Source organism: Molothrus aeneus, chromosome 5 (genome assembly GCF_037042795.1).
Source record: "Molothrus aeneus isolate 106 chromosome 5, BPBGC_Maene_1.0, whole genome shotgun sequence".
Classification (NCBI taxonomy): domain Eukaryota; kingdom Metazoa; phylum Chordata; class Aves; order Passeriformes; family Icteridae; genus Molothrus; species Molothrus aeneus.
The window spans coordinates 63,610,806-63,637,612 of NC_089650.1; the positions used below are offsets into that span (position 1 = coordinate 63,610,806).

At 45.7% G+C, this 26,807-nt stretch overlaps 1 protein-coding gene across 1 annotated transcript in view; it reads left to right on the forward strand.

The window, feature by feature from the left end:
- The window catches only part of FRMD4A (FERM domain containing 4A), a 367,232-nt gene that overhangs the window by 299,308 nt on the left and 41,117 nt on the right, over positions 1-26,807 (forward strand). Inside the window, exons 9-13 of the mRNA XM_066550978.1 lie at positions 1,981-2,064; positions 8,716-8,781; positions 9,002-9,059; positions 10,867-10,953; positions 25,581-25,657. Coding sequence (XP_066407075.1) covers positions 1,981-2,064; positions 8,716-8,781; positions 9,002-9,059; positions 10,867-10,953; positions 25,581-25,657 — 372 coding nt within the window. The remainder of the gene's footprint in view (positions 1-1,980; positions 2,065-8,715; positions 8,782-9,001; positions 9,060-10,866; positions 10,954-25,580; positions 25,658-26,807) is intronic.

Below are 26,807 nucleotides of genomic sequence, written 5' to 3' on the forward strand. Positions count from 1 at the left end.
CTCAACTTCCTTCTCTGAGCAGCCAGCCTCAAAAAAATCTTCATTTGAGGGCAGTTACTTCTGCTTGTACTCTGATTGTCCCAAGTTCTATTCTTTTTTCCCAGTTTCTTTCAAAATGTCAAAAACCTCAGTAAGAGCTGAGTATGCACATGCTGTGGAGGAGACAGCTCTTGGCAATAAACTCTAAAAAGCAGCAACTTGTTTTCTAGGCTGTCAGTCACAGAACAGAGCTTCCAGATCAGCAGATAACACAGTGCAGAGCAGCTTCATGTTCAGACTTGTGCAGATATTTACCTGCCATGGAAGAATAAATCTGAATAGGTTTTGAGGCATTTGCACTTAGAAGAGAAGAGCTCTCTGATGGCCAAGTGACCATGGGATTTGGGCAGGAGTGGGTGTTCAAACACTGTTTGTCAAGAGCCTTTTGGCTTGGCATAGGAGGTGTTACAGAGTGGTTTTCCATGTGCTTGGCATGGCAGCAGTTGCCTCAGTTCTTGTGTGCTATTCAGCACATCTTCACTCTGCAAAATTTGAGCCTCATTGAGACTTGGCCATCTCTCACAGATTTGTCCTGACTAGAAGTTTGGTCCTGTTTTGAAACTACTTAATTGATTGTCAAGGAACTACCATAATAATAAATAACAAATGTCTGTAGACATGCCCAAAATGCCTCCTCGAGGATTTATGTCAGTGGTTTACCCTATGGCCCAACCTAGCAATTAACCTGCAGACTCCAATTAAGACAAACCCACCTAAGTCTCAGGCAGAGCCTGCTCCTGGGATGTGCAAATGGAGAAATGCTGTGGGAAGATTTTTACAACTGAAGCAGTGTCACTTCTCTACAAGTCAACACACAGACTGTCCAAGAGACAAGGATGAAACCCAGGGTGATCTGGGATGTCCAAGAGCTCCTCAAGTCTTTAGCAGATGTCAGGATCTCTGGTCTACAGCCAGGTCAAGACTACCTGTCTGCCTGTCTACCAGCCTCATGGGAGAAGCCAGTGGGCTGGGGGATCTGGAGCTCTGGAAGAGGTATCTCTCTCTGCAGCTCCAGGACAGCCACATGTTTGGGTAGGATAAAGGGATGGGTAAAAGAAGGCAGAAAAACTTCCTGGAACGAAGTAAGCCAATAAACATGAATTCTTTGGCACTCCTCCGTATCCTGTCTGGCCCTCTTGGCTGTGTATTTCTACAATTTTAAAAATTAATAGCAGCACTGCCTTCCTTCCCAAGCCTTTGAGGCTTTTTTTTTCCTATGTGCACAGAATTCCATGTGTGTTTAAAAGTGGGAAGGGAGGCATTTGGGGTTTGTAGGAGAAAATCCCATGGTTCCATCTGTGAGAATCTGCCTCCCATTTGATGAGCTCTCCCTGCTCTCTGCTGCACAGTGATGCTGTTCCAGCTGGGCCATTGTGGCCACTGGAGGTTGCAGGGAGAAGGATGTTAGTGAGGTGGTTGTGTAGGAAGGTTTTGTGTAGCAGGACCCAAATTCAAAGGGGAGTCTTATCAGTGAAGATGTTATGCAAAGGATAGGTCACTGGGCAACTGGTTAAGAACAACCTGTGATGTGAAGAAAGCAAATTATTACTTTTTGAAGAAGTTTGTAAAGCATTAAATAAAGGTGTATAATTGCAGCTGAAAGCATAGCTTTCTCTCCCCCTTGTGTTTCTTTCCCTATATGAACATGTCTCTGACACCCTGCTCTGGGACATGTGACATGGTGGCTTTTGTGTCCAGTCACTGGTAGGAAGTGGTTCAACATAACCATCTGGGAGAGCTTCTCTCCAATTTTGATAATAGAGGGAAAAGTTAACTGGGCTGCCATAAAACAAATAAAGAGAGGAGAAAAAGGAAACCCCAGTGCCTTTTGTTAAGAAGGAACAGATGTAGAGCCATAGCAGCCTGCCAGCTAGGTCAAGTCATATCAAATATTGTGGTTGTTTTCTTGTAGCCTGATCCTCCTTTTGAACTCTCTTTCAGCAATGAAGTTGTAAGGAATGAATTAAAGAAGCTGCCAGCCCTTCCAACGCCAGCGCTGAAGGAGCATCCTTCCCTCGCTTACTGGTAATGTGTCACTCTCCACAGTCCTTGTGCAGGACCTGGCTCTGGCAGTGGGGTCTGAGAGTGGAACTGGGATGCAGAGATTCCTGCCCTCTGCCTCTGGGTCTGTCACTGACTCATTGCATGACTTAACACAAGTAGAGCTACCATCCTGGGCCTCAGTTTCCCCATCCCAGGCCAAATGCCTGGCCAAAAATCTACTGTAAGTGTGCAAATGTCCCGATGAAATCCAGAGGCCTAATGTGCCATTTACTTTCACAGCACTTTGCACTTCTGAAAGAGTTTTCCCAGTTTATCAGACAACTCTGATAAATGTCAGTGTTTTGCACTGCCCTGTGTTGAGTAATTCAGTTTCATCTTGGAAATCCTCTCTGTATGGCACAGCTGAACTCATCTCCTTTTCTATGAACTCAGTGTTTGGAGGTGGATGCTTGTTTGCTCTGTCTTTATTGCACAGAAAAACAAGCTCAAGGTAGGAGCAGGGTCGCATTTAGATTTTGCATGCCACACACATAGATTCTTTGTGCCAACCTGCATATCCCTTTTATCCCTCTGTGCAAATAGGAAAGAATTTGGGGAAAGACTATTCATTAAAGGGGAGATACTTTCACTCCATTTTCTGCTTGTTGCTCTTTCATGTTTGCCTTTAAAGCATTAGGCTGTAAGCCTGGGGGTTGGATTGAGCTTCTTTATCTGCTACTCTTTTCATTTCTGCATTTTGGTAATCTGAGGATGGCAGGGGGAAACAAATCAGTTTGTAGGCTATGATGTCAGTCCTCCTCTTTGCCAAAAAAGTCATCCTCTTCTCCTAGCATGGCTACAACAGTGGAATTAACTGTACCTAATGTCAAGTCATAGGCAAGCTCATCGTGAGGTCTCCTAATCCCTTTCTGAGAATATAAGGAGAGATTCAGAGTCCCCAGCTGAAATTAGGATCACTGACACAATAACTGTGGATCATCACAATCTCCTGATATTTCTCTCTAAGAACCCAGAATCAAATCTTCATGAAAAATGATAAATGTAGGCTGCCATCTCATTGAAGAATGGTCTTCCTCTTAGGAGCATTGCTTTTTCCAAGGAGCGTCTCTTTTTCTTTTCTTACTCCACAACCTCAAAAGCAGTACATTTCCAGGTGGCCTGGAAGCTCAAGCAGAAAGCCATCTCAAAAGGAGTGGTGGGAACAAGTAGGCACTGACAGGGAAGGCAAATCTGACCCTTCAGCAACAACATGGCCTAAGGTCTCAATAAACTGCCACATAGTGAGGAGAGCCATGTAAAATCCTCGTGCTCAGAATATGAGTATTTGTATTTATACACAAGGTGCAGCACTTGCAGCTGTACTTAATTTTGTGGGGGGTCTCATGTGACTGAGAACAGGTCACAGGTTGGGAAGGTGGTGTTGCCAATGGAGTAATAAAATCAGAGGCTACAGTCCTGTGACTCCCTTGTGATTTCATGTCAGTAAGCAGGTCTAAAAGACCTCTTTAACATTAGTAGTTCATTATTTTTTAATGATGGCTTTTTTCTAAACACCCTCTGAAACACTTAACGCTCTCAGGAAGCATCTGTTGGTGAATCAGACAAAAAGCCTCAAAATTACAGATCAAACTTCAGTGATCTAAGGGAGCAGATTTTTAAAACTGTGTTCTCTGACACGTCTTCACATCATATGCAGATTATGTACCAGGTGCAGATTTTATCCAAACCTTTTCTGTGAGCAATCAGTTTTATTCTGCAATTCTTCAGCATGAGTGCAGGCAGTCACAAGTGAATATCCAACCCTGGAAAGAAACTTTTAAAACATTAAAGATGGGATGAGTAATGGCTCTAATTAGTTTAAAATGGACAAACAAAAAAACTTTGTACTATATTTTTGTCAGCTGAAGTGGATTAAGAGATAATAAAATAGATAATCAAGTAAATATTGTGACACCTTTGGCAAGATGCTGTAAAAGATCTTCAAAAAATAATACATTTCCATGACACACCATTAAAAAGCATCAGCTATTGCACCTACCAAATGTAGCAACACCTGTGGGATGAGTCCTGGATTCTTAGATCAGCACAGTTTGTGCCTCTGATTCCAGCTTCATGGAGTCTCCTGGTTCCATACCCTTGAAGCCTTTCCCTTCACTGTAATCTCTTGCAGTTTTCCCCAGGTTCAGAATAATCAGTTGCACATCTTGTTCTCAAGCATCTTTTGGCATCTCTGATTACTGGTATAGAAAGAAGGGACTTGTTGGTGCATTTGTTTCTATTTCTTTTTCTTTCAAATGAAAGCTGAGCTTCTGGTCCTCCCACACAATCCAGGAGTTGAGGGCCTGAGTTTTGATTTCTCTTGGCCATGCATGGAAACACAAAACCAATCACAGAGACTGGAGAGAATCTTTAGAAATGTGTTAACTCACAGTGCTCCTTTCCAGACACATGTCATTGCATTTTATGTCATTTCAGATCCTCCCTAACAAGCCAGCCCAGTACTCAGTTGTCAGTAATAAGGCTGATAGGAAGTGCAGCAACACAAAAGTGAATGTTAGTATGGGATTTTCAACAGACCAGGGGGAAGATAGACTTCTCACAGGTTCCCACAGTCTTTGAATGTGAGCTTAGTTTAGCATCAGTGTTGCCAGAAAACCCACCTCTGAAGATGTCAGCTGAAAATCACTATCTAGTGATTTTCTCTAGTTCAACACAGACCTGAGGCCCTGGTCCAGCTCTTGGTCCCTTGGCCTAAGAGGTGCTGGCGGCTTCAGAGGGACAGCATATGACTGCAAATAAAGACATTATTTGTTCAATAATGTAATCAAAATGGAAAAGTCAGGTTAGGAACAGAATAACACTAAGGAACAGCAATGAATATACAGCTATTTAAAACAGCTCAGCGTGCTGGGAAGAGAGGGAGGGAACAACTCACTTTGAAAATCTGGATCTGATGATGAGAAACTCAAGGCCTGCATTTGCTTGCAAGTTGTCTGCTGTCCAGTTCTATAAGCTGCTGGGACAGGAGGGATTTTACTTCTAAAGATCTTTATCAGAGTTGTCTGCTGCAGAATATCATCCATGTATTAATTTCTGCAGCTTTGGGGGGAATGTTTTATGAGCTGGCCAACAGACAGCAGTGCTTTGGCAGCCTCTGTGTCTCTGTCTCCACATTAGTTAAGCATCCTCTGCCAGACCTGCATTGTGAATGAGTTTCTGTGTCACCAACACAGCAACAAGGCAGAGCAGGGGGGAGAGGAGATGTCAGCTGGTGGTCCCAGCAGTGTCCCAGCACTCTCCCAGCTGTCAATAGCAGCATGGCAGCTGCCTGGAGATGAACAGCTGAAATGATAGGGGAGCATGTTTATAGGCTCTGCTAATGCTCCTTCTGACCCGTGAATGATTTTGCTTGTTTTCCCTGGCATGTGTTGGGCTTAACCCTCCAACCCAGAGGCAGAAGGGAACCTCTGTGCTGGATGATCCTTCTTGCACAGGGCAGTGGAAGGAAAAGGAAGTTCAGAGAATTGTTAGAGGAGGGACTGTCACACTGATTGTTCTGACTGTGAATGTTTTTCCAGTGTGAACATTGCTATCTGAGCTAGGTGCCCTCAGCTCCCTTTGCTGTCAGCAGAGAGAAGCAACAGTAACCTCCTCCCAAGGAATCTGTCCAAAACAGATTGAATGAATTGTACTCTGGAGTACATGTTTCTTTCCCCAGTGACAAGGCCAGTGCTGCAGGAAGGTGAAGGACCACAGATCCCACTCCTAAATATGGCTTGATTGATATTTCAGGCTTTTTATTTTTTGTTCAAAGGAAAGAAGAAACAAAGGTGATATTTGCCTGGCACTTAACATGTGTAGACCACAAAACATTTTACTTAGAAAAACCATCAGTACCCTAACAGCAATGGAGGTATAGCATTGCCTGCATTTGCTTAGAAGAACTGGGTAGAGCCTGGACTATCCCATATTTCTAGCATGGGTTAAAAACACAACTCTTTGTCCTGCTGTTCAGGAAGGCTCCCTGACATCTGATCTGTCCTTTTGAAGGAAATGGGCCATCAACTGGCTTCCCTACCCAAGGAGTATGGTCTAGGAACATATCAATTGTTTTATAATAAGAATTTGTAAGAACGCAGAGCACATCCGGAATCACATTAAGTAATCAGCATGTCCAGGTACATCTACCCTTTCCTTGAATGGCAGCAATATGAGAGCTTGATCTGTGCAATAAACTGCACAGAGTGGAAAATAAAACTAGGAGTGTTTTCCAATGGAGAACTCCATTATTTTCTGAGAAGTCACTCCTGGTTTGTTCCTGTCTGAGACAGAGGAATTGCATCCACATGTAATCATGGTTTTAAGAGGTAATTTCAAAGGGCTGTAAGCCCTCTCTGTCTATCTTTTTTATTAAGAATGATGTTTTTTGGAGGTCTTCCAATACTGAACACTCATGTAATTCAGTTATTGCTCCAAAAGTAATCCTGTTTATGATAATCATGGCAGGAGACCCGGGCTCTGCCTTCATGTGCACACCCATAACATCTGTGGTACTTGCTTGGATCAGTGTGCTGAATATGTTTCATAGCTGTAGAATTTAAAGATCATTTTCTAAGCATTAAAATGATTCTGAGGGATTTGATGGGAGAGCTGGACCATTCCTTTAGCCTGTAATATGTCACTGGCTCAGTCAGCACCCTGTTCCTGCTGTGGCCTGCTGATGGGACAGCTCTGAAAAGGGCTCTTTTATTTTTGTAGGATGAATGGGGTAAGCCACTTGGTGAGTGAGTAAGGAAAGCAGTTAAATAACCTCTCAGATAGACAACAGGCTTGTGAGGGAAAAGCTGGCCCTGCTGACAATCTGACACTTGTCTCTGAATTGCACTTTGCTGCCTTCACTGATGTTTCTGGTTCTCCTTTCTCTCTTCATTATTAGGGCTGCACAATCCTCAGCTTCCCTGTGGCTCTTCTTTCTAAAAGCTGTTGTGGCTCTGGAGATTCTGGCTCTCTTTCTAAAAGAGGTTCCATCCTCTCTGGCACAGGGGTACAAATGGGGGAGGCAGCAATGAGAGGAAGATGCAGTCATGTTAAGCTGGGCTGGTGAAATGCTTTGCAGTCGTCCACAAAAGCCCCCGTGGGCATCTCTGAGCAGCCGTGGTGAGGTCATCTACCATCATCCCACCCTGCTGTGCTCCTTCACACTGCCTAGCAATACAGCTGGCTTCAGTTCTGCCTGGGGAAGGATTACCACATGGTGGGCAGCTGAAAGGCCCTATTAGGGGATCCTGCTGGATCCAGGAAATGCAGGGAAGGAGGAATGCCAGTTCACATTGCCCTAAACCACATGCAGTGTGGTGGCATGGGATAGACACAGACATGGATGGAAGCCCATGCAGGGCCAGGTGGGGAGGGCACTAAGGTGGAATGAAACTAGTTTAGGTTCCCCTCCTCTTGGTCTGGCAAGTTCTGTACAGAATCTCCAGGGGATTCAACAGATTCCCTGTCCTTGAGAATCAAAATTAAAATACAAAATAAAGAGCAAGAAATTGGTTTTAAACCTGAAGACTTCAGTGTTCTGTCATGCTAGTGTAGCAGAGCAGGTCCTGTGTGCATTACATTGGATCCTTGACTTATATTTTGCCTTGCTGTGACCTTGCTGGCACTGCTGATTGTATGCATCAAATAGCTCTGCTGCCCATTCACTGGAGAAGAATGAGTGAAATTCTTTAAAAGTGAACTTATATTTGTCTCTCAACCTGTCATTTGGGTCATGCTGATCTCTCCTGGATGCTCCATCTCCACTGCTTATGGCACACACTCAGAATTGTTGTCTGACACAGAAGCCCACTGATGTGGAACAGCCTCCATGGTTCACCTTGGAACACATGATGACATGGTTCATGTCTTCCTAAAACATAAAATGATCTTAGTATCCAAGGAGCTGTTGGAAATGGGCCCCAGCTCATGCCAGCTCCCAGTGCTTAGCCAGGAGTTGCCTGGGGGAATGCAAGTTAGTATAACTCAAAAGTAAGCAAAGGCACATGAATACTTTAGGAGTAAAGAAACTCAAGTTTGAGTGCCCTGGAAAAATCCCTTGTCACTGCTGTTATTGTTGCCTGTGTGTACACTAGGAATTAGCTCCCTGTGAGAGAGATTGCTCCAGAGTACTTCCAATGGTGCACCTGCAGTTATGCAGTTGAGTGACCTGTAAGTCTTAGGGCTGTGACTGGCCACCAATTTCTCACAGTTCTGCCCATCTTTCAGAGGACATGATGGGCTTGAAAAGAAGTTACAGCAGTTAGGACAAAGCAGATCTTAAGCAGATCTCCAACACAAATCTGTTTGCCCTCAGTGTAGTATTGTGGGTATCATTTGTAGGTAAGGAAAGAAATGCAGAGAGGGAAAAGTCTGTACAAGTAGGTACCATGTTTGTGAGGAAAAAGGGTTCTTCCAGAGACCCAGCTCTTAGAAAACCATTTTTATGCTCAGTCTGTGACTTCCCCTTTTCTTACCATGCTCTGCACCAAATCCCCTCATCTAATGGTTTTGCTTGGCATCTTTTGGTTCCATCAGTCAGTAACTGTGTTAACAGAAGTATCTCTTCAGCTTTTGACAAGATTTTCAGTCATGATAATGCCATTATATAAAACATCCAATTTTTTTCCTTTCCAGTGAGGATCGAGTCATTGAACATTACAAGAAACTAAATGGTCAGACAAGAGGTCAAGCAATTGTGAAGTAAGTGAAACAAGAATGATTTCTTTGTGACCTTTGTCTTATTATGAAGTATTTCAACAGAACTGTAAAGCATAGTTACAATATGTAACTATGCTTCCCATCTCATACAATGCTTCATTTTAAAGTATTTCTTGGCGTAATTATTTACTTATCCGAGTTTTTTTTCAGATCATCCTCTCAGCTTCTCAGATGTATTATTCTCTTCTGTGTTGTTTTGCAGTTACATGAGCATTGTAGAGTCCCTCCCAACATACGGAGTGCATTATTACGCAGTAAAGGTACGTGCTACAAGAAGGTCCTTCCCTGAATTAAACTCTTGTTGGAGAGGGAGGGAGAGAGGTACAAACATCCATCCTGCTCTCAGAATACAATACACTGCTACTAAAGTCTCGTTTCACTTCCTGAGGTAGGATAAACTTATTTCAGCTGTGTGTGCATGTTTAGTAAATACAGTTCCAAAGAGGAAAATCCTGTTCTTGGAGATAAAACTCCTGCAGTCCTATTGTGCTGGAGTGTTCAGCTCAGTCAGCAGCATGGCAATGCCAGTGAACCACCACCAAAGGGACAAGCCAGACACATCTCTGGCAGACAATCCTTTTTGTAGCTCCAAGAGGTCAGATCTTTCCCAGATGGCAGATCCATGAACACCTATTTAGGGCCAGCCATGACCTGAATACTGTAGCTCCCTTGACATGAGATATGTAGATGGATATAGAGATTGTACATCTTTTTAGTGCCAGAAGAGTCTTGTACTCTAGAGATAGGTAGCACATTCTATCCCCCAAACAGCTCTCCACTTCTGTGTGGACTTCATGCAGCTATTCATGAAGTTCCTAATTTCTTTTGTCTAATGATTTATCACAAAAATTTCCAGCCTCATATTATTATCATTATTATTATTATTATTATTACTTCTCTGCCTGACCAGCTGTGTAGGTTTGGGGTTTTTTAAGTAGAGAAATCAATAAACATGGAAAGAAAGCTAGAGCCACATTCCCCAGAGCATATTCCCTCATTTATCACCCCTGAAGTTTTGATGTGTTTCATCATTATCTCTGTGCACAGATCATATGGTTTTTCATGCATCTGTAATGTCTTGTACACATGAGGTACTATAAAAACACAAATATCTGACTTTACCTGTCTCAGGAGATGTGTTTCTAGTCTATTCCTGCTAATAGGATGTAATAATAAAGTTGTTATTATTATTTGGAAAAAAGCAATAGCCTCATCTTTTCTCAGAGGACGGGATCTCTCCAGAACCCTTTGCATCCAGATCTCTTAGACAGCTCTAGAGCGAGAAAAATCTAGTGGATTGGGCTGGATGTTCAATACTGCAAAGACTTGAGAGCAATTCCAGTGAGCTCCCCATGGTCAATAAGCAGCACTGAGCAGCAATGAGGCAGCAAATATTGCACATAATAGGGTTTGCTTCTGCCTGATGTGGGGGTTTGGTTTTGCTGTGTTTTACCCTGCCATTCTCTATCACATTAACAGGACAGATGTAATTTCATTGAGAACTTCAGCGCAGTAAATTGCAGAGACTGGGATCAGATATCAGCCATTACTCCATAAGGACATTTTATTGCACACTCAGACACAAAGCAGTTGGGTCTGAGCCTGTCAGACCTTATCACTTGGTAGCTCTCAGATCCCATTACTGCTGCATTTTCAAGTCTAATGCTAAAATCCCTCCACATAATTCAAGTCATCTGGGTGACTTGCTTTCCTTCCTCTCCAATCTCTGAGTGTTCAGACTGAATAATTTACAGGGAAGAGAAAGAGGATGCACCACTGCACAAGGGACCCATGTCAAACCTCCTCAGCACCCCTGACAGCATTTTGAGTAACTTGATCACATGTGATGTATTTTAAATCGTTTTATATGTCATGGCCAAAAGTGAAACAGATCTCTTCTAAACACTGTGGAGCTTTGTGACTTGCAGGAACTCGGCAGGGGGAAATTTAACAACACCCATTCAAAGATACTAGTTAGAAACAAATCTTCATCTTGAGCAACAACACAGGAAAAGTCCAGCATTTCTCCATCATATTCAATATAACTCCCTCTGTTTTCTATTTCAGGACAAGCAGGGAATTCCATGGTGGTTAGGACTTAGCTACAAGGGGATTTTTCAATATGACTACCATGATAAAGTGAAACCAAGAAAGGTAAGTGTTTACTTTTCTACCAAGGTCTGGGCTTGCCACACATGTCATAGCTTGAGTCAAGGGTGTGATGTACACCAAATGCTGGCATTGATTCATGTGATTTTTGAAGGATGTTTGTTTTCTCCCAAACTTGTCTCAATGTCTGCAAAGAATTAATGGACAAAAGTAGCTCATAATTTATTAAAAGCTGTGGGGTTTGGAGGAAATAAGTGTCACTTAATCTTGCAATTTAAGTTTCTTTTTTGTGCATTTCATAAGACATAGATGGGAACTCAAGGGCTGATCCTCTTAGGTGCTGGAGGCCTTCCATTCACTGGCAATGGTGGACTGGGGGTGCTCAGCCAACCCTTGATATTGTACTGTCAAGCCATAAATGATCTGAGAGAGAAAGGGATGAAGAGACAGGAAAACTGCTTCCATATATTACAAAAAGAAAATTACATGATTTTCTCAGGACCAGCATTACATTTGAGAAGCAACAATTTTCCTAACTGAAGAGTTAATGTCAAGGTAGCAGGGAAAGTTGACTTTCAACACATGCCTAAAAAAAAGGCAAGGGAAGTTTTAGTTCTTGAGCTCAGACTACGAGGGGGACCTGTGTGTTCTGATTTTCCCAAATAAAATGCCATCTAATATAAAAAACCTCATCCCTGAGCACAAGCCCTGCAGGTGGGAATGTAGAGCCTGTTAGCAGCAGTGTTTGTTGCACTGCAGAGCTGTGGAGACATCAGGAGGCAAGGCTTCAGGCTGGCTTGCAGGCTGCAGAACTGGATGATTTCGAGCAACTAGGCAGCTCTTCTGTGGATGCAAAAGCTTCCACAGTGAATTGAGTTCTGTATTTGTCTTTGCATTGTTTCTGTACCAATTCTTCTTTCACCTCCTGTGGTCGCTTTCAAGTTGGACACTGCCTGGTGCTCACAGAGAGCATCTTCTATTAAAATGAATGAGAATCGAGGTTTTGGTAGAAAACTGAACTGCTAAGGAGGCAGCAAGAGACAAGAGGTGCATCAATTAGCCTTTTATTCACTGAAGGCTGTAAATGGGACTTTTATTCATTAAAAGAAAGGACAAGGAGAGTAAGGACGTCTTCACAAAGGCTAAAGGACACATCTATTTGGGATCAATCATTACCTGCAGGGCAAGCCGTCTTCACATATGGTAGTTTAGAACATGCCTAGGCTAGGTGTTTGCACCCACATATCTCAGTAGTGCCAACCCCCCAGGGAAGACATGTACTTAAAAGATGCCTTCAAAAGTCTTAGGAATACAAACATTTCTTTGGAAGAAATTAGTGCCCTGCCATGACAGGACTCAGCCTTTCACACATTATAGTAATTACTGTCATCCCTCTTGGGATGAGAGGGTTGGTGGAGAGCATCAGAAGGAAGGAGAGGAGAGGTCAGGTGCTCTGACTGCATGAGAGGAGACACATTTCCACCAGAAGGATCAAGCCTCCTTTCTCAGCTTTTCTACTATCTCTTCTCAGCTGTTCAAGGTGATCTACTCTGTAGCATTGGTTTTGGAACCTGATTAAATCTTCACCAGCCTCTCTGTGTTTCCACTAGGCTACCTCTAGCACTCACACTGCACCTCAAATCAGGGGCTTTAGGCACCTCTGATCCTTCTTCTCTGAGTGCAACCCTAAAAAAATAGGGTGCTGGTTTTCCTTTACTGGGAATTAGTTTTTTTGGTCTCAGCAAATCATGTATGAAATCCATCAGACTCAAAACAATGGTGCTGCCTTATGTATAAACCACTAAGAACTGTGGCAGAAGTGGTCATTTATCTGTGAGGATAGGTTGGGTGGGAAGGGAAAGCAGGAATTTCCAGGCTTGGATCTGTCCATTGCCACAATCCAGAGACCACAGCAGTGAAAAGACAGCCTAGATGAGCATTTCTCTGCTACATGATGCTTGCAAACCCCATCTGTTGGCAGAGCTATTCCAAAATGAACAGCCTAAATCAGGGATGGGACTTGGACAGAGTGGCTGAGGCTTCATTATTTCTCCATGGAGTGATTTTACCTTCTGTGGAGCAAGTAAAAAGACTTCTTACCCTACACAGGTGGTAAAACCCCTCTGGCAAGAGCAGATCAACTGCCTCAGTGAGGCATAGTGTTTAATCCTCTTGCTAATTAGATTGTAAAATTGCACTCGATAACCCTGGTATCTGGGAGCAGCCTGCCACAGTATCTGATTCATTTCACTGCACCAGCATGTGCTGCTTCAAGTCTTTGCTGTGCAGATGGGAGGGGTAAACTTCACTGAACTTTCTGCAAGGTAAAATTAGTGGGGGAGGGGGAAAGAGATTATGGCTTTTTCTGATCTTTAATATTTTGTTCCTGCACACTGCCGATGCCAGAAACAAATCGAAAACTTACAGAGAGAATTTTAGCAAGAAACCAGCTGAAATCAAGACATTTATATTAAGTGCATATAAAAACCTTGCTTGTCTTATGAGGGAGATTGTAATGTTTTCCTATATGTCATCCTAGATAGATTTCCATGTTTCTTGTGCTTTTGAGTAAAACTGTAACACACACTAAGCAGCTGAACCTATCTGGGGCTATCCCATTAGCAGTCACTCAAAATCATGATTTCATTAAATTGCTGGAGTAAATCAGCCATGTGTCTCTAGAAAACTAACCAGGTTTGTCAGCAAGTTAGATGAGACTGGAGAGGGGAATTGAGGCTAATGCAAGGCCAGAACCTCATCCTGCTTGCACTGTTCTCACTCAAGCACCAAGTTCTCCAGCATTACTGGGGATGCAGCTGAGATGGGTATCTGGCACCTAGTCCTGGGTGGTTCAGGTGGGAATGCAGGGCTATTAAACTGGAATGCAGTTGTACCTAGACTTCAGAGACTAATGTGTCTCTGTGTTTCTATTTTTATATTCCTTCCTGCCTATACTTGAATTTTGTGGAAGCCCTGAATCTACCCAAAGCCATCACTTTGAGGGTCATCCTTTTTCTTCTGTCTGTTGAGGACCAGCTCACAGACTCAGCAAGCCCTGTCAAAAGCTCCCCCTTGAATGTTGCCTGTTGTAGTGCAAATTTGGGCCCTATGAGTTACAATCTGCTGGCTATTCATTCTTGGGTACGAAACAATTGCAAAACTTTTGGTATACTACACAAAATCCAAGACTCCAGCTCAACAAGAAGGGAGTATCAAGTGTGGAAAGATGGCTGCTGTCCTGCCAACCATATATTTGAGGCATTCTGGATGCTGGGCTTGCAGAACCAGTGTCATTTGTGTAGAAGCAGCTCACAGCTTCCAAGGTGGACAGAATCAATTTCCCTCTATGTTAAACTTAGCTTCTACAAACCCCTTCTTGTGAAAAGACCAAACCCATCATTTTCAGTGAAGGGTCATTAGAGGGTTTTTTGCTTGAATTTCAGAGCAACTGTAAAGAAAGCCAAGGCACTGTAGCAGCCCAGTGTGAGCATTTGTCTGTGAGTGCTGTGTGTCCATTTTAACCAGCACACAGGGATGTGACTCCCCTCCATCCCCAGAGACCTGTACACAAAGAGCAGCAGTGTAGCCTGGAGCTGTGAGATCTGCACACCCAAGTAGTAGCACCAGGCATATCTCTGCTGTTCCAGTGAGATATTCCCACTGATTTAAGAGCCCAAAGGCATTTTTTAGTGCAAACAGCTTAACAGTTAGTAAACAATTAACTCCAAACTGAAGAGTGAATGATTAACAAAGTCAGCCAAAGGACTTCCATATGGCAGATAAAAAGACAGAGAAAATGTTTAACTTATCACCAAAAATAAAATTACCTTAAAGGAGAGTCTGGTAATGTTTAGTTGCTTTGTAAGAGATACGTCTATACAGTGTTATCTCATTTTCTTCTATAGAAAGCTAGTGGCAGTGAAACCTCAAGTGAGCCTTTTTTCTCAGACTCATAAACATTATCACTGCTTGCATTATCTGGTTACTGAAGAGAACCCAAAGGGAATAAAGGTTTTTAGAAATAAGATAAAATGTGAGGCATCACAAAATTCAGACATTAATTTAACTTGACAAAAAATTTCCTTATGACAGCTACCAGTTTCTGCCATTTCTTCTCAGCATTACCCTTTCTCTGAGATTAAATGAAGCATGCTGTGAGAATGCTCTGTCACTTTCCATAAGGTCTATAGAACAGTCTTTGGGTTCTCATGTCAAAGAATTTGATTTTTAGTTTGTAGTGTCATCATGAATCCAAAGCAAAAGTTGGGTTGACTTCCCATTTAAACATGCAAAAAAAAAGGCCAGTTGGGCCCATCCTACCAAGCAATGCAGAGCACAAGTAAATTCAGTAGGTTTTAGTGTCTGATCAGAGAAAAATCACCAGCTTGTGAGAAGCATGAGCAAAGTAATCAGCACATTAATTGTGTCCAGAAAGTGAAAGATTGCTGTCCAGTGCCACTTGGCCTTTTCCAAACAACAAGAGATAGAGTGAACTTTCCCAATTCCAGAGGCAAAATGAGATATTTACACAGGAGGAGCAATAGCCTAATTAAGAGCTGCTTTATTGCAAAACAAATAGATCCTGTCTGCTTTAGGGCATAATGAACCATTGTCAAGTCAGTAATTGCATTGATGGAGTGGTTAAACTTGTGCTTCCTGTGGTGAAGGAATGACAGACCAGTAACTTAAAAAAACGTAAAGTAAGGATTGATGTGAAATGTACAGAAAGTAGTGAATGATGGGGAGGAGGAAGCTGACAAATTGCTCTCTGCCTAACTGATCATAGAACACAGGGAGAGTCAAAAAGGCAAAAGAAACATGAAATTCAAATTAGTTACAGGGAGCCCAATTCACTTGCACACCTCCTTGCCACATGATACAATAGAGGCTGAGAGCTCAGAAGGATTGAAGATAGCACTAAAAGTGTGACCTTCCATCCAGGGTTTGAACATGGGGTTGGTTATTTTCAGAGAGGATTTTGGGAGGGGTTATAAATCCCCATGTTCAAGGAGGGTGTTTGATTTGACACCAAGTTGGTTCCTGTTGTCAGAGGTATGGAGCATGTGTCTCACTCCTCTCACTGGCATGCTGCTGATCCACAGGGTGTATTCAGAACAGGCTGGACTTTCTCTAGGGCATCCAGAATCAAGTGAGGTCAGAAAATGTATTGGACTCATGTTTCATTGGGCTCCTCGTCATTTCCTAGGACCTTTGCAAACACCTTTGCATTGCAGACAGGGATAAAAGATTTCAAATTTACAAATGATAAAAAATGAGCAGAAACCATTTCCAGGAAATACTGGTTTAAAAGCTCATGGAGTCTCAGTGGCACTGCTGTAATAAATTATTCAGTGTGATTAGCAGGCTGTTAAGGACTACCTGCTGACTCCTTCTGCTCTGTGCTTTCATTTCTCTTCCCCTTGCTGATCCCTTGTGCTTCTTGGGTTATGGACTTGGCTGTAAACTGAACCAGTCTTCGGGTCACGGTGGGTTCAACTCATTTTATAGTGCAGTAATTCAGTCTTGGTTTAGTATTTGGAAATGTGGAGCATGGAAGGAGGGAGATGTATACAAAGCGAGGTTCCTTACCATGCTGTTCCTTCTCCTAGAGAGAGGTTGCTCACCCAATTTCTTTCTTAAAACATAATACCCAGGCCTGCAAACACTGAAAAGCAGGCACAGTTTAAAGCCTTTCCCTGCAGAAATGCCCTATTCTATCCCCATAAGACAGGAGACCATGTTCTCACCAGCACCTTTTTTTCTGCTGTCTGCCCTCAGTTTGGGGTTTCTACCATCCAGCACCAGGCACTTCCCCTTTCAGCACCCACTACTCCATGCCTTACCACTGTGCCAAAGAGCTGCCAAACACACTGGGAGCTGAATAAATGACATCCAAGCGCACTGGGCTGGAAAGCAGGATTATGTCCCTGACACTGAGAACTTCCACAGGATTTGGCTGGACATGCCACTGGGCTGTGATTCAGTGAACATTTCTTTTGGCAGCAGTATTAGCTGAAGTGGCCTTCAGCACTCTCCTCCCCCATCACAATCCTGCCCCCACTGCTCACTTCCTCCCCTGGGCCCCCTCCTCAGCCATCCTGAGCTGGTATAGCTGTGCAGTTGGGAAGGAAACTGCTCCAGAGAACGGATCAGCTGGCTTAGCATCATGCAGCCATAAAAAATGGTCACTCTCAGCCTCGATCAGCTCCCAATCCCACTCACCATCTGACCCACAATCAGTATCCTACAGCAAAGCTGTAGGAGCTGGACATGGATACAGGCTGCATAAATCACTGCAGCCAGAGAAAGAAGCAGCATTAACCTACACAGTAACTTTGTGGAGTGAGACAAGAGCTTCACAGCTCAGAACAAGTTAGAAGGAGTTCAACTGCATGAAATTTGTCGTGGTTGAACCAGGATGAATTAACAGTTGGGTATAAGGTCATCATCCCCACTTTTTTCTCCTCATAAAAGTTGGTAAAAATTTGCTTTGGTGTGTCTCCCAAACAGGGCTGATTTCAGACAGGTGAGCAGATTGTCTAGGTAAATGAACTTTTTAGAATCATGCAATAGTCATGCTCAGTTTCCATTATGTAGGTAAATAAGTAGTTTTATCAACTACAATGCTTGCAAACATTAATACATAGTCTTAGGCACTGCTGCTTTATAAAGAAATCAGCACTATTCTGGTGGTTTAGTGTGCTGTGGTGATACCATTAGACATTTGGTTCCCAGGGTTTTCTGTGAGAATTCAAATTCAGAAAGGCTAGAGCATGACATCCCATCCCATGATCTAGCCAAGTCAAGCCCATGGTTACCATTAAATATAGGAGTAGTCCCATCAAAATAAAACTCCCTTCTCTAAGTCCTTTGTCGTATTCAGGTCTTAAAGAGTGATTCTGTGTAAAAGCAGCAGCCAAGTCTTAAATGATTCTGCAGCACACAGCAGGAACTTCAACAAGATGCAAAGACAAATCACTCCGACAGCACAAAGTGAAACAAATTGGACCTCAGAGCCCTGGAGTTAGGGTGGAGATCTGGAGAGAGATTGAAAACTCCTTGAGCACTTATGCTTGGCTCTGAAGTGGTAGCAGGCTCCTCCACACCCCACCCTGCTCAGATGCTGTCTCTTAGCTCACCAGGGCTGCTCCAAAGGCCTGGGCACTTTTACCATCAGATGAAGCCAGGCAGGGGTCCCATTACTCTGTGGTTGTGGCTATGAGGCACCTTTGGTCAGGGGCCTGGGCAGGAGGCTCAGAAGGTTCACTGCAGCCATCACCATGAGAGTGGGATTGCTGCTGCCATGGCACCCCCTGTGCAGACACCCAGCATCACGGGAGTATTTTCAGTCACACCAACTACTGTGCACTGCCACAGCAGCATGGGATGGGAATGGTGATTCCTGAATTTTGGTTCCAAGACAGAGGTACTTCAGCCAAGCCACTGGAGAAGACAGGAGGATCTTTAGACTAGAGAGTAGCAGTAATGGTTTGTGGGCAGCATAAATCCTTCTAGGGTGCCACAGCTGATTCATAGGCTACAGACTGGGCATCCTTTATCTAATACTTGGTGCCAGAAAGGAGAACTCTTCAATGCAGAAAGATCCAGTCACTTTGATGTCCTTTCAGAGAATAAAAGGGAGAAAATTTAACTTAAACCAATCAGGGAAAAAAGGTTCTTTGTAGATCTATTGATTTAGACACACAGAGCATGGTGACAGCAATGCACAATCTAACAGCAGCTACCAGATATATATGTGCAGTGAAAGTGGATTTGGTTGTATATAAAGTCAAAGTCTAATCTCCCAGTCTGTGTACAGTTACAGACACAAATATCAAGTTGCATTTATTTAGACAAATAATGCTTTGTCCAAATAGCAGCTCTTCCCTCTGTGATCTGATGCTCTGCTGTCTCTCTGAGCCAATAAGCCACTTTGAAATTTAATAGGGAATTGTGTTTCCATAATGGAAATAAATGCAGAGTGGTTTATTATATAGACCTAGATGCAATTTGTGTTTGTTCAAGCCAGAAATGTTTGCTGGGGTGGTGTAGTCCCACAAGAACAGCACACAGCAAAAGGGATCTCAAATTGGACCAGAAATTGTTTGTCTATTTGGCAAAACAAGAGGCCTGAAGCCTGAGGCGAAGAAGTAATTAGATAGTGAGCTGGGATTGCTGACAGACCACTGAAAGTCCCACTTAGCCAAGCCATTCTCTCATTCCATGAGGGAAGGGAGGACGGCAAGCCTCTGGGAAGATCATTGGTATGGCTTTTCCCACATCAAATCACTCAGGAAATCTTTTCTTTTATTTTTTTTTCCTTGTTTTGAGAAGCGAAAGAAAAAAAAAATACCCCAAACTAATAAAAATAAAGGAATGAATGGAAGTGTGGTAGGATGGAGGACTAAGTTATGGTGCCGTGGCATCCCCATCTCATGACCCAGGGGCACCCTCAGCAGTGGGTCACACTAATTCACAGGTGACAGCCCACGGAAATCTCTTGGTAAATCTGCCCCTGAAACAAGAGCCCATTTGTTTGAGCTAAGATGGTGCTGTTCTGCCTGGACCAAGTCCTTCCTCCTTCACTCTAACTAGTTTGACAGAGGTATGATTGATGGGAGCAGGGTTGGCTTGAGGCAGAACACAAATCCATGTCTGGAAACCATGGCCCCACTGAAATCACTGGGACAAAACTGCCATTGACTACTCTGGAGCTGTGATTTCCATAGAGTTTAAGGCCAAAAGGGACCTCTCACAACCTCCACTCTGACCTCCTGCATAACTCAGCTCCTAGAATTTAGCTTGCTGGTTTGTTCAGTGGAGGAAATTACATTTCCAAGGAGGAATTTTTTTCGTTATGTTTGTTTTGTCTTTAAGCTGCGGGACGAAAGACTTGGGAGTTTGTAGCTTCACTCATGCAAGCTGTGTGAAAATACTGTCATTGTTTTAGTTCCATTGTTTAATACCAGTTTTAGTATTGGGATGTCATCCAGTGCTGGCTCTTGCCCATAGTGTAGGCAAGGGAAGGGGTTGCATTGGAAGTGTTAGAAATGCTCCACATTATTTCTCTGCCTTTCCTAAAAGCCATTCAGAGTATCCAGTCTGGGTGGTAGTCCATGCATTTGGAGGGATGATTGTTCCTTCTGCATAGTGTGATTTAACAAGGCATTAATCATCTAGGACGTGGCAAGACTTGAAGGACTGGGAGATGCCTTATAGGACAGCAAGTCCAACAGCAATTACAGTTGGTCATTTATTAGATCTTTAGAATCAAAGAAAAATATGGGTCAGAAATGCCTCTGGAGGTCTCTAGTCCAACCTCCTGCTAAAAGTTGAGCCACCTTCAGAGTTTGATCTGGTTACTCATGACCCTAGTGTTTGACCACTTGCACTGATTGTTTTGGGACTTGGGGGTTTTAATTTATAGATCTTCTAATAATTTCCCTTGCTGCAACCCTGCAGCCTGTGTCTATTGCCTCTTATACTTTCACTGGGCACCTCTGAGCAAAGTCTGTCTCCATCTTCTTTGTAAATCCCCTTTGGGTTATAAAACAGAGCTAACAGCAGGTAGATCCTCTATAGATTTCTGCAGATGATTTGATTCTGAACAGCCACCAAGCATGCTGAAACCCTTGAGAGTGTGTGCATTCAGCCTGTGCGTCATCTCAGGTGATTCAGCACACAGAAAAAAGAAAGAAAATGAGACTCCTGGGCATTTATATTTGTTTGTTAAGAGACCAAATGCAAAATGGCTCACACTGTGTCCCCACAGCATGCCCAGCCATAGTGCACATTCCCCAGTTCAGTACCGAGTCTGGCTCTCCTGGGCACAGCAGGCAGAAAACAGTATCAGGAACCTCGTGCCCCAGCCTCAGGATTTGGAATTATTCCAAAAGGTACCATTTGGGCATGCTTCTCTAGGTACCATAGTCCAGAGAGCACTGTGCACCAACCTCCAGTGCTGGCCTTCAGCAACTCCCTCTGTCCTGTGCCTGAGCTGAAGGGCAACACAGAACAAGCAACAGCCTCATTAATGCCAGGGGCTCCCAAATAAATGGCACAGTACTTGCGCTGAATACTCCAGCAAGGCTCCCTGAGCACAAAGGGACAGAGCACAGCCCAGTGCCTTGCCTTGCATCAACTCAGGTCCCCACACCTCTCCAAAAGTCCAGGTCACCCAGGCCATGAGTGACCAAGCCAGAAGCAATCCTTGCTATTTCATTCACAGAAGACATTCCCTGCTTTATCACAAACCTCCAGCATTTTTCAAGTACTCTGACACTGACCCTACCACCTGGCATGGGCAAACTCCTCAGTACCAGCATGGTCAATAAAAATGGTAAAAAATCCTTCAGACCCACATGGCTGAAATGCATGCAGATCCCTGGGCCCCCTCTCCTCCAGGCTCAGCTTAATTACAGACCAGCCAGCAAACCACAAGTGTGCTCACAAAAGGAGATTGCGTCTGAAGGGTTTTGACTGCAGCTCTTTGTAACTAGTCGCAAACATCTGGTGCCTGGCAAGCTTGCCAGCCTCTTGGAAGGAGTTTCCAGTGAGAAAACTCCTGTAGCTTGCACCTGAATTCTCCACAGTGCACCATGCAGCACTCAGATCTCTCTCCTGGCTCCTCTTCTAAGGTGTCAGCTTTGTAGAAGCCATTTCTGGCACTGGTTTCCCCATCATGCCCTCCCCACCCACCCCAACACATTTTAAGCAGTGCATGTGGTCTGATGGGGAACAGTTATTCCCTTGAATGTTCACAAGTTGAAAAGCAGTTTTTCAAATTCAAGTGATAGTGTCAGTTCCAGTTTTATTGGCATGATGAAACAGAGATCATGGTGGGGACAGGCCCCTTGGAGGAGGAGGGAATAAGGGTAATTATTTTCTTAATATCTTAATTTCTCTTTTTCAAAGGGTAATTATTTTATTAATAAGGGTAATTATTTTCTCCTCTTTTACTAGCCCCTTTAACATGCATGTGTGAGTGTGCAGCTGTGCTCAAAAGCCAGTCACATGGATACTTCCTTAAGTATTTGTTGAAAATAAAATCATCTCATGTGCAGCCTGTAATGATGGCCGCTACCAAAAATTGTTCCCGTCTGAAAGCTGCCCAGTGCTGCATGATCCAAAAGGAGCTGCTGACCTCAGAAGAGAACCCAGCAGGCAAACCACCACATCACAGACTTGGCCCTCTGCACTGCTATTTGTCCCCTTGTCTGCAGGCACTGAGTGAAGGCAGCTACTCAAGGGCAGGGGAACTGTGCTCCAAGCTTGTGTTAATGATTGACTTTCTCCTAAGCTCCAGTTCCAGTGTGTTTGGGGAGATGCTGTCCCAGTCCCTGCTGAAGTACTCTTTGTCAAAGGGTCATTGCACCTCTGATGCAATCCCAGTAAAACCAATACAAGTTGTCCCACCCACACGTGCAGGCATTAGATTCAGCCCAGGAAATTAACTAAAGACAATCGTAAGCCAAATAACCCAAAACCAGACCCAGCCTCAGTGCAGGGAGAGGCAAACCTGCCATGAACATGGATGCTTTGACTCAAACCAGCCCCAAAACCAGCATGCATCTGTTGTCACTGCATTTCCACAAGATCCTGTTGAAATTACAACCAGCTCCCTGCTGGGGCTCAATTCCCCAGTGAAGGTTGCAAGCACCAGTGTGGTAAAAGGATCTTGATGGGTAAAAATTATGCTTCCATTTAGGAAGACCTACTAATGGCACCTTGTGCATCTGTCACTGCATTAACAACATCAATTTGAGACCATACATAACGCGGGCAACTGGTGAAGGGAACAGCTTGCTTACATTAGGAGGTCTGGCTGAAGGGGCACATTTGGCTTTGTTTCTCTGGAGGGATTGTGATCAGCTAACAGGAAAGTGGATACTTTCTTGTGGGTATTCACATTTTTGCAGATTGGTTTCCTTTTCTATAGGAAGGGGGAGACCTCTCAGATCAATGTGGGAAAAAGGAGTGGGACACTGTAGAATAATACTTGGGGAGCAAATGGAGCACAGTTACAGCAATGGTAAAAGACACATATGCGTTTGGGAGAGCAGAGCTATGGAATAAGAGACACAAACTTAGGTTGTGGGGTCACTTCCACCCCCTCCCTCCCAAGAGTCTGGATTTGCCTCCTTCTGCCAAGAAAAACAACAAAGCTAAATATAAAAATACAGCAATCTGGGGAGCTGCTCCAGTGCCCAAAACGTAGGTGTCTAATGCTGTTTTAGGCACCGCTGGTGATCCAAGACATCTGCGTGGGGCTGGCAGATACAGCACCGGACCTATGTCAGGCTGCCTCCCACCCGGGGCAGCAGCCAGGGGCCAGGCAGGGAACCCTGGGGCATGGAAAAGGGCACTCCATGCCTACATTTGGGCATCTGAACAGCTTCCCCAGAGCCCTGTGTGTTTGGACAGTTGGAGTTAATCATAGAAGAGAAACAAGAAACAGAGCTTCCCTTAGCAAACAGCACTGTGAGATTTGGTAGCAGAGAGGGTAAAATAGAAAAGGATCTGAGCACAGGGGACAGTCCAGCAGAGACAGAGGAGGAGGATGGGCAGGACAGCATCCAAACAGAGCAGCTGCCAGCAGCTCAGGAAAGCTTCAAATTCCTTCTGCGCCACGCCGAAATTTAGTCATAAATGACAACGGGGGACCTGGGGACAGAGGGGTATTTTCTGAAGGGTGTGATCTGCTGGCTTTTTAGACTCTTATGCGTTCCACATGTCTGAACGCCTCCCAAACACGTCCTCTGCACATGCCGTGCAGCACAGCCGCCTTGTCCTCCCCGCCTTGCAGATGGGCATCTGGAAGCATGGAGGGATGTTTTCAGCTTGACCCCAGTTGTTGTCTGTGGGAGTTAAGGCCCCAAACTTCCTTTTCATGCCTTTGAAGCCAGGCACTTAAAGAGGAGTCAGACTTCAGCTCCCGGCTTAACCCTTTCACCCTGTGTCTATCCTCCCTCTGTGGGTAAAATAATGGGTGTTTCTGTGCTTCGTTTGGTGTTTACAAGTTTTATGCAGCAATTAATATTTCCAGTGGAGGAATAAAATAATCCCCTAAGGACAATGTAACTCAGCCTTTCAGACTTCCCATCTCTCCTGGCTCCCTTCTTCCTCTACCCCCTCAGCAATGTGGACAACCCTAGAATATGGAGTAGCTCAGTGCCCTTCTTAATCCCTACCCTTCCTTCCATAAGCACCCTGTTATAGAAAGGAAAAAAAAAAAAAAAGAGAGGAAAAAAACCCCAACCTTGCTTGGAAACTAACAAATATTTTCAATTTTGCTGCCCCTGAAATACCAGCAAGGAGAAAATTTTGGGTCCTCTCTGAGGTTTGTTTTATTCTCGAGATTTCAGCTCCACCAGCAGCTATATCAGTGCAAATCAAATTACGCCTCCTGTTTACTTATCTCCAGAGCGCTGACACTGGCAGCCGAGGCTTATCTCGGCGTGTCAGGAGCCAGCGCCTTCCTCGGGGGTAGGACAGGAACTCCACAGAAGCTACTTGGAGTGGCAGAGGGAGTGTAAATCAGGGAAAGCGCTGCTGCCTGTGCTCCCCAGCAGCGGGGCTACGTTCCCCAGCCCTGCTGCTTGCTACGGGCAATGCAGGGAAGCCGAAATCCGAGATGCCAAGGGAGGTGGAGGATGCCTCCCCGCTGTGGATTGGCAGCCTGGAAGCCAGGGTTTGGATTCTAGCTTACTCATTTGTAAGGAAGAGGCAGTGGTGGAGCTGCCCGCAGTGGTGACGGTGTGATAGTTTGCGGAGCTGGCAGTATTTCGCTGTCACCGCGTCCTTCGCGCTGTCCTGAGGTCGGTCCGCCCTCCTGCCTGGGAGATGGGTGTTATTTCACTGAGAAGTGTGAGCACAGGGGCCGTGTGTAAGCGCGTCCCGGTGCCCAGGAACACGCAGAGTCCTCCAGGGCTGGCCCAGGCTGACTCAGGGGCGAGGGCACGCCGCATTTCACTCCCATGAAAAGCTTCGTGCCTCAGTTTCCCCTTGGTGGTAGTGTTGCCTTTGTCCCAATGCTGCTCTGAGATATCCCGGCAGGGCAGCCTGTAAAACAGAGGCTGAGATATGACCTGCTCATTGCCGTGTTTTGTACCGCTGGGAGCACCTGGAGCCTTGGGCATCGCCACCACGAGTCTGACAGCACCTGGGACAGATAAAACTCCACTCGGCTCATGCTCCTGCCAGTTTTACGTGGATAGAAGCAGAGCTGGGTATTAGCACTGGGGTGGAGCGGGGATCTCATCTCCTTCACGCCGGGGAGAGCCTGCTGTGCCAGAGGCCGATGCACCACGCCAGGTGCCAGCCCTCCAAGGAAAATGTAGTGGAATCCCGGTTTGCCCGGGGTTTGTATGTCTTCAACACATTTGGCCCCGCGAAGTGAAAGCGGCGCCCTTCCCCGCCCGCCCCAAGCACCGAGCCGGCCGCGGGCAGCGGGGCCCGGCGGGCGGGAGGGAGGGAAGGAGGGAAGCAGCGAGGGAGGGACGGAGGCCGCTGCCCGCCCCCGGGGCTGCCCCGCGGGTGCAGGCGGGCGGGACGCGGGGCCGGGGCGGAGCACAGCGGGGCATTCCCGCCGCAGCGCCGGCAGCGGGGCTGGGCTGGGCTGGGCCGGGCCAGGGAGCGCGCGGAGGCGCCTCATCCCCTTCTTCTCCTTGCAGATCTTCCAATGGAGGCAGCTGGAGAACCTCTATTTCCGCGAGAAGAAGTTCTCGGTGGAGGTGCACGATCCGCGCAGGTGAGCCACGAGACGGGCCGGGCTGAGCCGGGCTGTGCAGTGCCGAGCCGGGCTGTGCAGTGCCGAGCCGGGCTGAGCCGGGCTGAGCTGAGCTGTGCAGTGCCGAGCCGGGCTGTGCAGTGCCGAGCCGGGCTGTGCCGTGCCGAGCCGGGCTGTTCAGTGCCGAGCCGGGCTGTGCCGTGCCGAGCCGGGCTGTGCCGGGCCGAGCCGGGCTGTGCCGGGCCGAGCCGGGCTGTTCAGTGCCGAGCCGGGCTGTTCAGTGCCGAGCCGGGCTGTGCCGTGCCGAGCCGGGCTGTGCCGGGCCGAGCCGGGCTGAGCTGAGCTGTGCAGTGCCGAGCCGGGCTGTGCAGTGCCGAGCCGGGCTGTGCCGGGCTGAGCTGAGCTGTGCAGTGCCGAGCCGGGCTGTGCCGTGCCGAGCCGGGCCGAGCCGGGCTGTGCAGTGCCGAGCCGGGCTGAGCTGAGCTGTGCAGTGCCGAGCCGGGCTGTGCAGTGCCGAGCCGGGCTGAGCTGAGCTGTGCAATGCCGAGCCGGGTGAGCCGAGTGCTGCTCCCGCTGCTGTGCGCGGGTCGCTGTGCTTGGTGGCTGGGGAACTCACAAGGGAGGCAGCGGGTACCAAGCCGGGTTGCTGCTTCCTTTCAGCAGGACATTTCGGGTTCTGGTGTGCATTTTTGAGGATGTGTTTCCCCTCGGCTCCCAGCGGGTTTTTTTCCCCTTCCCTCTGTTCTGGCACCTTGTGACCCCTGGGACTGTGTGGCCCCGGTGCCTCAGCTGCAGTGCTGGCCGCCCTCGTGTATGAAAGGGGGATTTGCCTTGTTCCCGTGTTTCGCTCAGAGCCCTGAGATGAGCGCCAGATTTTGTACTCACACGCTTCTTTGTAAATAAATATTCAGTAGAGCAACTGAAAGCAATGGCACAGAACCAGAGGTTTACCACCGGCAGCCTGGATGAAAGCCCATCAGTCTTTTTGGCACAGGAGCCTTTTTTTTTTCTTACTTTGGAATCCTAATGTGAGAGTTCAAGGGACTGTGCCGCATCCCATCAGTGCATTCAGCACCCCTGGTGTGTTTGCATTACTGGATGGTTACTGCACACAGTGAGTGTATGGCTCTGAAAGTAGTTCTGACTAAAAGCAATATCTCGTTTGCACTGT